This window comes from Panthera uncia (assembly GCF_023721935.1).
Source record: "Panthera uncia isolate 11264 chromosome B3 unlocalized genomic scaffold, Puncia_PCG_1.0 HiC_scaffold_1, whole genome shotgun sequence".
In the NCBI taxonomy this organism is placed as follows: domain Eukaryota; kingdom Metazoa; phylum Chordata; class Mammalia; order Carnivora; family Felidae; genus Panthera; species Panthera uncia.
Genome location: NW_026057582.1, coordinates 37,660,686 through 37,675,315, shown reverse-complemented (window position 1 = coordinate 37,675,315; position 14,630 = coordinate 37,660,686). Strand labels below are relative to the sequence as shown.

Below are 14,630 nucleotides of genomic sequence, written 5' to 3'. Positions count from 1 at the left end.
TTATTTTTGAGAGAGAGAGAGAGTGAGCAGAGGAGGGGCAGAGAGAGAAGGAGACACAGAATCCAAAGCACACTCCAGGCTCTGAGCTGTCAGCACAGAGCCCAGTGCGGGGCTCGCGGGGCTTGAACCCACAAACCGTGAGAACATGACCTGAGCTGAAGTTGGAGGCTTAACAGACTGAGCCACCCAGATGTCCCTTTCACTCTACCTTAAACATGATTTTCTAAGATGAAATTTAATTGTAGACAACTCTTACACTTTAAAAATATGTTCAAAATGTTCAACCAGTGAAAGTAAAGGTTTCATGTTTCAAGTGAGGTTCTTTATTCTAGATGGAATAGTGAGGTTATTAGAACCAAGAAAATGCTATCTTCATGTTCCTGGCAGGTTCTCTCTTGTCTCACTTATCTGACTTAGTGTGGTACATTGATTGACACTGTCTCCCCAGTAATGTCAAAGAGGGTTTACGTGAAGTGATCCACCTCGGATCTGAGATATACATATATATCTGAGATATATATATATATCTGAGATATATATATATATATATATATATCTGAGATATCTCAGATATATATATCTCAAGGTGATATTGGGGTGCCTGGCTGGTTTAATCAGAGCATGCAGCTCTTGATCTCGGGGTCATGAGTTCAAGCCCCACATGGGGGTTAGAGTTTATATAAGAATAATTTTTTTAAGGTGATATCAGGGTGATATATGTATCAAGAGATTTATTGCAAAGAATTGGCCTATGCTATTACTGAAGCTGGCTAGAGAAATATAGAGCTCTGAAATCCACAGGTAAAATTTCTCTGTGTCCAGAGAGGCCTCAGTTCTCCTCTTAAGGCTTATGTAGGATAATCTCCATTACTTAAAGTCAACTGCCTAAGGGCTTTACTCACATCTATAAAATACTTCCATAGTATCACCTCAATTAATGTTTGATTAATTAATTGAAGCCTATAGCTTGGCCAAGTTGACACATAAAACTGACCATCATCGTAGATGGTGAGAAAAAGTATTTGTATGTGTGTGGGTGGTGGTGGGAGGGAAGGGTTTGGGAGTATAAAATAAAGTAACTGGATAATAGGGTTATGCCATGGCAAGGTGGGATATGGATTAAAAAGTGCAAAAAAGTTTTCTGCTAAAATAAATATGGTTTATGTGACATAATTATGGCCTATAATTTCTAGGAAGCTAGGACACATTTCTCTGACAACAGGCAATTACTTTCCTGTATGTGTTTAAGGTGACATGATCTTCCTTAACTTACAGGATGGGAAGATGGCTTTATGTGATGGTGAATCCTCTTTCTTTCTCCTTCTCCTTGTGACTTGTACCCTAGCTTTGCTTTTCTAATTCAGTCCTTGCTTGTCTGTCAAAGAAAATGGTTTGTTACATTAATATGGTTCTTATGTTTTTCGGTTATGAATAGCTTTTCAAGGTTTAATGTAGCTTTTGAAAATTCCCTTATTACTGATCTAGGTATTATCACTGTAGGAGTTAAAGTCATGAGACAGTTTTATAGGGGTAATTTCTTGGCAAAGTTAGACTTTGTGCTGAAATCCTGCTGGGTGCTACACACGTTGATGGATGACCCACTGTTTAATAGGACATTTTAGTGTTCATGTATATGAGGAATGGATGTGCTAATTAGAGCCTTAGAAGAAAATTCTGCTTTATGTTGTAGGGTTTTGCATATGGAGTATCTCTCGTTCTGTCATTTTCTGTGGCCTTTTTAAAGTGTGTTTGCCAAATAACTGAGTGTGTGAATGTAAAAATGTTATGGTGTCCTATGAAAGTGTTTCCAAGGGGACTGCACTGAATTATTAAGAATAACAAGGCAGATAGGGGAACTTCTCAGTGGATTGCCATGGTGTTGCAAAATCCCAAATCAGGAGTCTGAAGTTGGGTTCTGAATACCAAGACCACCTAAAGATGTTTTTGTATAGTCTGCATAGGGTGATAATATAATTTTAAGTTTGCATGTTTACTGCAGGTGAGTCATAAACTGTCTGGTAAACTACTGTCACCACTATTCCATATTGCTGCACACCTGGATGCTTCAATTATTTGTTACCTGCCTAGCCTGGAAAGTTGTTTGAGGGTTTAGTGAAACCCACTGGTGGATAAAGACTAGAACGTATTTGTATGTGGCTTAGTACCTTCAAGGAGCTTATATTCTCACTGAGGCTTTAAGACCAACAGCAGAAACGATTGCTACCACACAACGTGTAAATGAGAGCTGAATTTATCATCTCTACTTTGTCATCCCACTCACTCATCCCATCTCTATCTCTAATTTTCTCTTATCCTGGGATTGTGGCTTCTGGAGGAGATTGGAGACCAAAGAGAGAATACGTCATTGAGAGGAAAGTCAGGGTGAAAACTATTGCTTTGGAAGACTCTGCCAGTTTTTCCTTACTGTCTGAGGGTAACCTAGACTTTAAAGAAGAGGAAGGGGATGCACAGATGATGCAGGGCTGAAAGAGAAAACAGAATAACACCAAGGTCAGGGGAAAACACTGAGTCCAAGGAGTCAGGGAAGATTCAGGAGTTATTGGACTTTGGATGGAAAGGAAAGATGAGAGGAGAGGGGGTTTGGGGACCATCATGAAAAGAAATACACAACTTGTGTTTTCATGAGCCCATGAGGCCACAGGTGACAGCAAGGTGGGAGGCAATAGAAAATTGGGGTTTATAGGGTTGGAAGAGGCTAGTTTGGGTCAGACAAACAAGCAAGGCTAATATTTATCGAAAACCTAGTGGCTGCCAGGTGGATATTATTTCATGTGTCCACATGACTCTGTGACAGCTCTTATCATCATTTTATGGATAAGAAAACAAAAGTTCGGACAGTCCAAATATTGTGTAAATTCTTAACACAGAGCTAGGTTTTAAACACAGATCATCTGAATCCAAGTCCAGTGTTCCATGGATCAAGTAAAGAATTTTTTACTTGAGAGAACCACTGAAGCCTTTCAAGGAGAGGGTAAGATGGTGAATGTGGAAGAGAGAAAGAAGGATCCTAGAGTCAGGAGACAGTATGATCTCCATAGTAGATTGTTGTTCTCGCTTTCTAGATCCATCCCCAAAGTCTTGTGTTCGTTAGTTCCGACAAAATGCTAATGTGTTTTTTTTTATATAAGCACACATCCTTTATATTCATATTGTTAGAAAGTATTAAACCTTTGTATATTCCATGTAATGAACTAATGGTCTTTTTGGTTATCTAGACCAAGTTTATCCACTCTGTGGATAGAATTATATTTCTGTAGGTGTTATTTGATGGGTTTTGTTTTTGAGATTTTTTTTTTTTTTACTTAGAGAAAGAGAGAGAATCTTAAGCAGGCTCCACACCCAGCATTGAGCCTGACACGGGGCTTGATCGCACGACCTTGAAATCATGAACTGAGCCTGGTGACTGAGCCACCCAGTGCCTCTGTTTTTTAGATCTTGATTTGTGTTGTTGCTACTGCTCAATTTCTCTAGGTAAAAAGGTGTAAAATAATAATACATTTGAAATAGTCTCCTTATTGCACATTTAGGTTTGGATGGAGCCAGCCAACCAAACTATTCTGAGACTCTGTCTTATGGTGAAGATGATCCCATCTCTGCCCACTCACAGTCCCCATGTGAGGTGGGAAACACCAGGCACCAGGGTGCATCTCCCCAAGAGACCAGTGTGCCTCGCAGCCTTAGTCGCCAGTCCACAGAAGGCAGCTTGGAACTGGAGACAGCTTTTAATAACCGGGGATTTGAAGACTCCTATGCTACTGACAGCAGCTCCATGTGGAGTCCAGAGGCAAGTTATTTGTTTTCCATTCTTTCTTTGCTTGAGTATTGGGTGCTCTCTAGTGAGTTCTTGCTTTCCTCTTCCTGCTCATGTCTTAAGAAAAAAATTTCTCCAGAAAGGAAGCAATGCCTTGAAAAACAAAGACCTAAAGAGCCTTTATTTATAAGAAATAAAAATTTTTCAGGTGACTAAGTCACAGCTCCTATGTATACCAATAAAAGAATCGTAAATAAATTTCTATCAAAGTGGGGGAAAAAAAGAAGAGTGGCAGAATGGACCCAGCAGCAATCAGGCTTCTTGTTTATATAAAAGATTTTTTAGTTCTTTAGAGAAGACTGGTTTATTTCCTTCATGGTTTCAATTAAGTGGAGTCGATTTTTATTTACCCCAATCTTGAGTTATAATTATTTGAATATGAGAATTACTTGAAAATTAAACTAAAATACAGTGGCCCTCCAAATGAAATGATGCAAAATATGATGACTATCTTGCAGTATAAGTATGTTTGTTAGATTTGCATTGAATTCAAGATCTAGGAGATAGCATTAGTTTGTGATGACCCTCTGGCCATTGACTTTGCTTTTTGGAATAAACCTCTGATAAAAGATGCCCCTTCTAAATTTATTTTTAATTAAAACTTACTCCAGAATATTCCTAACCACCCAGATGTATGATTGGAGGTGATTATTACAGACACTACCATTTATTGAGCAATTACTATGTGCCAGGCACTGTGATAAAGATTTTACAAACATTGTTGTATAGGCATTTATAGTTATTCTTTATTAGCTAGATGTCTTTTATTATGATTCTATAACATTAGGAGATATTAAATAATAATGTCTACTGCCTACTTTGAAATTAATTTTGATGAAATATGTAATATATGTATATAAAATATTCATATAATTTGTGGGGCAAGAGGAAGGAGAAAAGTGAATGGATTTTGTTAACATCGGTCTGCTTGAGAAAATAACCAGGTGGAAGCTCTTAGAAGGACCTGGACTGTCATACACACCAGATGCTCATCAAGGAGAAGGAAAAAAAATCACAGAAAATAATGTTCCAAAGTCTTATAGTTGATGCACTGGGGTGTATAGAGAGAGCATAAGGAGGTGTGTGTGTGTGTGTGTGTGTGTGTGTGTGTGTGTGTGCGCGCCCACATGTTGGTGTCATGGCTGAGGATGAGAAACAGTAACGCAGATACATGGTTTGTGGCTTGTCAAGGGCAGTCCTACATATAGAGACACCCAAAGCTATTAACCTTATAAGTTTTGGGAAAAAATTTATGCTTCCCAGTTGATTTGCTGCTGACAAGTCCTATCAAATTCCACACAATAACACTGAATGTTTAAAAATATTCTTTTTGTATTCTCACACAAAAACAAAACAGAAACCGTTTACCTGCCTATTGATACTCTGTCCTCTTGATAATTGCTCCCTCAGGCTTGGAATTGCCAGGTAACCTCCCATCTGCCTGACTCACAGAGCTGTAATAGAAGACTTGGTGTTGAGAGCACTAAATGTTCTCAGACTCCAAAAATACCCAGACATCTCTGTGTGCTCCATTCAACCTCCTATCTATTTTGAGACAAAAACTGTAATTTGGTGCTCCTACAGTAGAACCTCAGATGCGGCTCGGAGGCAGTTCCTGTAACTGCCTGCTTTGCAGGCTTAGCTTGCCTTTTAAGAATTGATTTATTTGCCTCTTAACTGTATTAAGAACCCAGTCTTCCCCTGTGTATCTGGCATCGGGAACATATTGCAGGTCTGTTTACTTTGGGCCACACAGATGACATCAACACTATCTTCTTACTAAAACACAAACGCTTTCAATTTGATAGAAAATCTTTAAACCTACGAGGGTTTTGACAACGTGGCACAAGTATTCCCATCTTAGAGAAAAATCAGGATCTTAGAGCTAAAGGAATCATTTCTTTTGCCTTAGAAGGAAACCAGTCATACAGTGTGACTACCCTTTAGGCTGATGGATTTTTGAGCACCGCTCTTCTCTGCTGGAAAAGGCTGTCAACTTTTTCCTGCAGACCCAAGGCTTGGCAGGGAAGACAATGGACGGGTGGCTGGGTGATTTTGAGCACACAGGGAGGCAGGTGTCCCACTTTTCATCTCTGCTTTCTACTGATTAACTGGTTGGCCTTGAGAAGTTAATTAAAATCTGCCAAATGGGGATAAAAATGAAGAGATTTTTACCTTGCAGGAAGGTCAGATGGATTAGTGGTATTAACAGTACCCGCATGAGGAGAGCCTTTAGTTGCCTGGTGATAGGTAAAGTGTGTTGAAATAATTAATTGCTATAAAAATACCAGCCTTCACAAATCTTTGTTTCAGATCAACCCAGGAAGGGGCCACAGAGCCCAGTTTCCCTGTGCCACAGCTCGGATCGTCCCCGTCCAGAGCCTGGCTAGGGCCTACAGCTCTGTTTTATGCAGGGTTCTTAGGAGAGTTGTTTCAGAGACCTTCAAAGGGCTTAGCACAGACCTGCAGGTGGAGTGAGCATTTGTCTGAATAGATAGCCCGATGGATAAGTGGAGAGATAAGTCACTGACTAGAATATTTTTACCTTGGCATTGAAGTTGCTGACAACTTCTGCTAACTATTATGAAGAGCAGGGACCTAAAAGGATGTGAAATTCAAAGTAGTATGTGTTTCCATCTCTCCTTTTACTCCCGCCTCACCCCACACACTTACTACAAATATAAATAGCTGTGGTGAGAGGCTTGGGGGAGGGGGGTAGAAGGGAGTCATCATGGTTCAGTCTAAGGTTTGGGATTTTGAGCATTAATACTGGTAAATCCTGCATAGCCTTGGTAGGGCATATGATGTTGGGAGCAGTGAGTGAGTTATTTAGTCTTTCTAAGCCTTAAGTTTCCTCCCCCCACAAAATGAAGATATTAAAATTCCTACCTTGTTAGGTTAATGTGAACATTTTAAAAGATAACATTTCTTAGGTAGATTCCCAAAAAGCAGAGCCTGTTTTGTCAGGATGTACAATCCCTGAGAACAAGAGTGAGGGACAAGGGGGGAATGAAGCAGGGTAGAAGGGAGAGCCTGTAATCAAGTTGGCCACCACTAAGTGTGGCTCATGGCTTGATCTTGTGGGACTGCAAGAAGCTGTGCTAACTCATCTCAGGACATCTGTCCAAGGGGACACAAGTTTATTGCATGGGGCATTAACCTCCACGACACTCTGGACTTTATATACATGAATGCCATGCAGCATTCTGTAACATTCCAATCCTTGACATCAATAGAGGCCTGTGATGGGAGTTGAGAGTTGCATTGCCTGGACAAGTGGTAAGACTTTGTTGGGCTGTGCCAGGCTGAAGCTACTTAGAGCCCAACAGTCTGTGCCTGCTGGAAAGCTGCAACAAAAGGTGAGGCCGAGAAGGTCTGAAGTGCCTGAAAGTGGGCTTTTGCAGACCATAAAGTGTTTAGTATGGTACCTGGCACAAGACACAGCTTAGTAGATGTTAGCCCTGATTACTTCTGATCCAGCAAGCAATATAGAGATGATCAAGAGGAGGCTAAAATAGATGGGAGTTTTAACAGAAGACTGTGACTTGATTTCTGAGTTAGCCTAACTCCTTGGAGACTTGCTTCTAATATTAAATCTACACTAGTCAGTTGTATTCAGAAGTCTCTATAGCAACCACTTTTATCACTTGAAACTAAGTACCTCTGAATAGAAGCACTCTCACATGAATGCATGCTGAGGAAAGAATATAAGGAGCTTCCCTTATTTTGCAAAAGCCTAAATTTTCTTGGTAGACGAATGTGCATTTTAAAAGAGGAGACATTTATTCCATGTCTCCTGTTCCTCAAGTCCTTTAATTTTCGCAACAATCCTGTAATTGGTTTCATCCCCCATTTTACTGTTGAAGAAAGCCACAAGTGGAAAGATTAAATACCTTGTCCAATGTCATAGAGGGAGTAAGTGGTAGGCCTGGGTCTCCTAAAGATGTCTCATTCCAGTGAACTGTGCACTTTCACCTCGACTCTGTGGGGAAGTTTTGATGATGAATGCACGTTTTTGAGGTGCTTTATCATATATTTTAAAGTAGTCTTTGGATTATCGAAGTCTGGTGTTCAGTCACATAAATAAGAATGGGTTCTGATTTATAATAAGAATCAGGCCAAAGTTTAGTTATGAGTAAGTATCATGCCTTCCTAGAAAAAAATCAAATTATGTTGACATTCTTTATAGTTTGTTGGAGACTACTTCATTATAATCAGCTCAGTTCAGTGTTCTCAGTGAGGTCATCAGATCTGACTGGCTATGGGTGAATTGTTGTCGAAGGGTGATATTGTATAATGAGGGGGGCCATGTTTGAAAATAGGTATCATCAGTCCATTGATGGGAATAGGTATTTACGGAGTCTGGTCTGAGCCAGGTGTTTTTCCATATCTCTTAAAACCTCGCCGTAACACTCCATCAAATAGGCATCTTAATGCTCATTTTTCAGCTAGAGCACAGAGAGGGTGGCCTATTTGGCCAAGGTCAAAAAGCCAGTCCATGGTAGAGTTATGATTTCAACCCGAGTTCTGTCTCCACATCTGGTATTGCTGTTTGCTAAGTGGCTGCTGAGGGTGCCCTCCTAAACCCTCAGTACTCAGAGTGTGGTTTGAGGCCAATGGTGACATCCTTGTGACCTGAGAAATGCAGAGCCTCAGGCCCCACCCCAGTCCTACAGCATCAGAAACTCTGAGTGACTCAAGTCCACACAAATGTTTGAGAAGCTCTACCCTAGACATTTTCTCCCATGTAGCTGGAAAATCTACTGAAGAATCACCTGTCTGTGACCCGCATTAGGATTCTCATCTGCAGGAAGTCCTGGCTCTTGGAGCACAGGCCCAGGCTCAACCATTTTTCCTGGGAACTCCAGAAAAAGTTCTCTCTTGGAAGCTGTATAGGTGACTAATTTTAGACTTTAGATCTCGGTTTCAATGATAGTGGTCAGGTGTGCTTTTAGAGAGTGTATATGACAACACTTTGTAAAATATAAAAGCTTTGTTCATTCATTCCAAAAGCATTCGTGAAGATTCACCTTATGCCAGGCGCTGTACCCCCAAAGAATTTACAATCTAAGGGAGACATACACCAGTAAACAGACCCTTCTAGTGAACAGGGATATGTGCTAGCAGTCAAAAAGTACAGTGTTCTGATGGAGCACAGAGGGGCTCTATCTCACCAAAATGTATTTGGGCATTATCATTTCCATTCCTAATCTCTTCCTCTATCTGCAACAGGAACAGGATGGGGCCAATTTTCAGGTGCCGACTGGGGTCCTGGAGCCCATCTCAAAATGTGGTGACTTGGATGTCATCTTTGAATATAAAGGTTCCAGCCAGAAGCTCACAGTGACCATTGCGAGAGCGCAGGGCCTCCCAGATAAGGACCGAAGTGGTGTCAACTCCTGGCAAGTTCACGTAGTTCTGCTGCCCAGTAAGAAACAGAGGGGAAGGACAAGCATACAGAGAGGCCCCAACCCTGTTTTTAAGGAGAAGGTCACCTTCACCAAGCTGGAGCCCAGAGATGTGGCTGCCTGTGCTATCCGCTTCCGCCTGTATGCTGCCCGCAAGATGACCCGTGAGAGAATGATGGGAGAGAAGCTGTTCCATCTCAGCCACCTGAACCCAGAAGGGGAAATGAAAGTGACTCTGGTTCTGGAGCCAAGAAGCAATATCAGTGTGAGTATGTTAAATGGTGCTGCTAATGATGTGGTATGTTCAAGGATCTGGAATTGTCAGCTCTTGATTTAGTACATTCAGCCTGTGAATTCAAACACCTTAATTTAATTTTCCATTTGGCTCTCCTCATCCTTGTAACCCATGATTTGCACTTCATGGTACAATGGGTTTTTTGTGCCCATCTTCCCTATAAGCTGATGGATGTATTCCCTGTCCATTTCTGGAAATGACAGCAACAGTGTGGGGGAAGGGCTTAACCTGTGAATAACTGACCTATAGTCTGACGATGCTCCTCCTTTCCCACCCTTAATGTGCATTGTGATGAATCTCAGAGATGGGACTTTCAAGGGGAGCTCCTTAACGTGTGTTTGAGTAGGCTACAACAGTAGCCCTGATCTCCAGCCACTTCTAAGACCTGCCATTCATATGACTGTCCTCCTCCCACGTATCTTATCCTCTGCATCCCTGCTGGGGTCTTGAGGAAGGACAGTGTGGTGTGTATGTCTACAAGATGGAAAACCCACTATTGATGGGGGTTAAGTGTCATCTGGTATGTGGGCCTTTGAAAAACCATGTAAAAAGATCACATAGCAATCTTGGGCTCTTGGGCCAATCCGTCATCCATTCAAAAATGTTTACTGAGTGCTTACTATGTCCAGTACTGTATAGGCAGAAGGGATGTAGGAAAGAACAAAACGGGTGATGCCTGTGCCCTCAAGAGCTTCCTGACTGGTAGAGGAGGGGAAACAATAGCAGACTAGGTACGCAAGGGGAGAGAGAGAGTGATAGAGTTTGCTGTTGGTTTAGAAGGGTCACAGAATGTGTCTTTGAAGTGGTGATCAAACACAGAACAAGACTGGTGACATGTGGATAAGCAAGGGTTCCAGACAGAGGGAATGGCACATGCAGGCATCAAGAAGCGGGAAGGAGCTTGTTCTCAGGATGAGGAAAGGAGCCAGAAAGTCTGGAGTGTAGTGATGGGAGACCCAGCCACTTAAATTTTTAATAGATGTCTCAAAATTAATATCCCCAGACTTGTCTCCCTAAATCTATTCTACCTGAAGCCTTCCCATCTTGGCTAAAGGAAATTTCATTCTTTTAGTTGTGAAAAACCTTTGAAGTCATTTGTGACTTCTCTCCTTTCCACCTGAAATCCCATTGACTCTATCTTCAAACTATAACCAGAACCTAACTCTGCTGGATTACTGAAATGACCTCCTAGTGACCTTCCTGCTTTGCCCCTTACAGACTATTCCCAAAACAGGGGCCAAATGAGCCTTTTAAAACCTAAGCCAGATCATGTCTCATTTCTGCTTAAATCCCTCTTTTTTCGTAAACTCTGAGCAAAGTATGTCTGAAACCATGGAAAACAGAAGCGAGAGGAGGTCAGAAGGAACATGCACTAGAAGGCATGAGAATAGGTATGATCACACCCCTACTTCTCTGTGCCAGGCCCTGTGCTGGGGCCACAGAGTTGAGTGGGGAAGATGTGCCCGTGTGAAAGAACTTTAAGGTAAAAATTCTTCCATTCATCAGTTACTTCTTGAGCATGTTTACATGTCAGACATTGGTCTGTGCACCAGACTGAGTGATTTGTAAGGATTCAAAATGTGATGGGAGAGGCAAGCTCTGTAGTGATAGGTGCCTTGGTGGATGCTTCTGTAGAGACACAGAGGAGGGGCGATCCTTACCCCAGACTAAGCAAATATGTTGCTGTTGGATTATCATAAACCTGACAGCTGGGGCTATATGGTACCTATCAAAACCAGCTAGCCCTATAGTTTACAAATTGTGTTTCTTGAAAGCCCAGGGCTCTACCATGGCCTGGCAAATAGGATATTTTCCTACAGATGAAGAATACTTAATTCCTTTTAATGTGTGTATTTTGTTGGGGTTTTGCTAAGAAGTTTTAGGAAATGATTTAAGATGTTGAGAAGAAATCGTGAGCTAAGTCTGATGCACTGGTTTCTGGTGGAGGTGTTGGTGGTTCTGGGAGGCTGGCTCTCTTGCCCTCACAGTGCCATTGCCCACTGCATGCTTCCTGAGGGAGAGTCAACATCCTGGCCTACTTTGCTCTTCTCCTCCCTATATGTCTGGTGTATAAATGTGGGTACTTTGGAAAAGCATGCGTGTGAATAAACAGGACCGAAAGCATAGTCTCTCCCCTAGGCTCACCTGGTGCGTGCAATGTCTCTGAGATCCACAGTCCATGCATTGGCTTTTTTTACGAAGCAGTCATAAAAGTGCTCATTTTCAATGTAATTCATTTCCTCAGGGGGAAAAAATGTAGCATCTGGCATATTGCTGACAACCCTAGGAAGCAGAACTAGGGGCCAAATATTCTATGTGGTAGTAGGCAGTAGTGGTCATTTCTTTTTCTAGTGAAGACAAAGTGCCTCCTGTATTGCTACATTCATCAGGAAGCTGCAGAGAACAGAAACAAAACTCATGCCTAGAGTGGATGGGTTCCATAGAAACATTCAAGCACAAATTACACAGGAGGGAATTTTGGTCTATATTAAATGTATTATTAGCTCTTCACATATCTTAGAGGGTTTGATTTACACTGGTAATAACATCTTTGTCCGTTTTGTCTTTAGAGAGGAAATATTGAATGGAGACGGCTCTTGAAGCAACTATGTCAGCTAATAATGCAGGGAATCTCATCCATGACTGCGCTCCCCAGGCCCATTATCATTCACACCAAGTGCGCCGTTAGTAATCTTTGGCAGCAGTCGAGATCGGGCCGCCATTTCACCAAACATAATATCGGCTTTCTGTAAGAGAGTAGTACAGCGTGGGCCAATGGACTCTTTGTTGTTCTTCCCCTCCAGAGTGGAGAGTCTCCGCTCAGCCCATCTGCAGTTTCTCACAGTGATAGTGCTTCATCCACGCAGTCGCTGTCTCATGGAGGGGCGCCAGAGCTGTTGGTGGGGCTGTCCTACAATGCCACAACGGGGCGATTATCTGTGCAAATGATCAAAGGCAGCCATTTCCGAAACCTCGCTGTTAATAGAGCGCCTGGTAAGTGCATGTCTGTACCCCCAGCTCTGGGCCTTCGAGAGGCAAGTAGAAGGCTGTGTTTGCTTTGGTGTTAATTCTTCAACTTTTACAGAGAAATTATCCTGGTATGACTTAGACATTTTTTTACAAAGTGATACCTCTGGATATTGAAAATGCATTTCTATCTCATTAAATCGAAGGCTTCTTTGATATCTGGATATATCTTGATGCAAAATAGGCTGGCCTCTACATGTATATTGTCAAAGGGAAAAAAGTGGTATGTTTTCAGCAACGTAATGTGTAGGGGCAATTAAAATCTGCTAATAGGCTCTAGGCCTGCAAATACCTTAAAGAGGCAGAACATAGGCTTTGGAGTGAGGCAGATCTGGGGTCAAATTCCAGCTCTATCCACTTACCCATTGGCTTTGCTATGATGCAGTACAATTTAATTCTTTTTTCTGAATCTCAGTAGACTCATCTGGAACAAAGGGATATTAATAGTACCTTCCTCGTGGGTTGTTTTGGGGTTTAAATAAAATGATCTCTACGAAGCAGTTGGCAAAGTGCCTAACACAGTGAGCATACAAGAAATGTTAGTGGTTATGATGTTGACAGAGGAGGAGGTGGACGAGAAGGATTTTGGGCAATACAAGTCTGACTTACCAGGAGAACTACCATTTTGGAGATTACCACTAGAAAGAGGGGCTCAAGACACTCCCATAGCCGAAGTCCTGGGTTTAGAAAGCCAGAATAAAAATACTGCTGGAAACAGCCACAACTGCCTATCAGTACCCAAGAAGTTGGAGATTGAGCATTGGAATAATGCTGCTAAAAATTAGCTCTCCTTTCATGATTGTCAGCAAAAATAGCTTAAAAGAGGGCAGGAAGATGGTTTCTGCCTCACTTCTGCCCTCTAGATCTCATGCAAATACATATAACCAGAGGAACCTAATTTGTGTCTAGAATTCTAAGCCGCTAGAGAGTCTGAAAAATGTTGTTGAATTTCCAGCCTTTCAAGTTCAGAGGGTAAACTAGAAGGAGTAGAGTGGAGGGCTAGTGAGCCTGTCTGCTCCAGGGACTGGTGTCTTACTGAAATAAGGATGAAGTGGATAACAGCGTGGTAGACTGCAGGAGTCAGTCGATGGACTCTAGCCTCACATGTGAGCATTAGGTGAGGAGCCAGCCAAGCTGGTGGAAAAGGGTCAGCTTCTGTAGCCAAATCTAGGCTCCTATTCTTCTTAGTCTTTACCTGTGCTGCAGCTTTTAGTCAGTCTGTATTAAACACCATTAGAACAAGCTACTAAGGAAAATCCAGTCCTCTGGACCACAAGAGAACAGGTCCTTAGGCCGTATTTTGTGATGATGCCCCTAGCCACGTGAAAGTCATTTAAAACGCATCATAGGTGCTGATTATTAGTTGCACAGCTAGTCTCTTTGCTAGACACAACTTTTTTTTTTTAATAGTTCTATCTGGGTTTACTGCTTTTCCTTTAGAACTTCTGCCAGTTTCTTTCCCTATCCTCCTGAAATTTGGTGAGATCTGGACAATTACTTGGGAAGAACATGGTGGAGCTGCAGAGAATGATGGGGAAGTGAATCACGCAGTTATGACCTATTCCAGTCCATGCTGGGAAGCTTTCAGCTGTGCAGAGGGTAGCAGTATGGTGGCAGAGAAAGCATCAGCTGGAGGCTAACAAACCAAGGAGTGAATTCAGGCTCAGCCACTTACTAGCTGGGAGTTATTAAACTATCCTGAATCTCAGTTTCCTCATCTGTAAAATGGGATTGTAATCATATACACTTTCTAGGTAGAAATACTACATAGAAAGCTGTGATGTTGAGGATGGTACTATGTATCATTATACATTTCTCTATAAAAGAAAACATGCCAGAGAGGAAATTCTTATAACAAATATTTAAAACTGAATCGGGAAAAAAAAAAGGCAAGTCCTAATTTAGAAACTGATCTTATTCCAGGAGTTTAAGTCAGTTTGGCATTTCCTACATGATTTTTCATAGACATGGTGTCACAATTTAATTTAAACCCTAACTAACATGCAGCATCTTTTTTTTTTAATTTTTAACGTTTATTTATTTTTGAGACAGAGAGAGACAGAGCATG

General features: G+C 41.7%; 1 protein-coding gene across 1 annotated transcript in view; it reads left to right on the top strand.

The window, feature by feature from the left end:
• The window catches only part of SYT16 (synaptotagmin 16), a 101,779-nt gene that overhangs the window by 72,610 nt on the left and 14,539 nt on the right, over positions 1 to 14,630 (top strand). Inside the window, exons 3-5 of the mRNA XM_049611539.1 lie at positions 3,549 to 3,805; positions 9,065 to 9,505; positions 12,340 to 12,529. Of these exons, the coding sequence (XP_049467496.1) occupies positions 3,549 to 3,805; positions 9,065 to 9,505; positions 12,340 to 12,529 (888 nt within the window). The remainder of the gene's footprint in view (positions 1 to 3,548; positions 3,806 to 9,064; positions 9,506 to 12,339; positions 12,530 to 14,630) is intronic.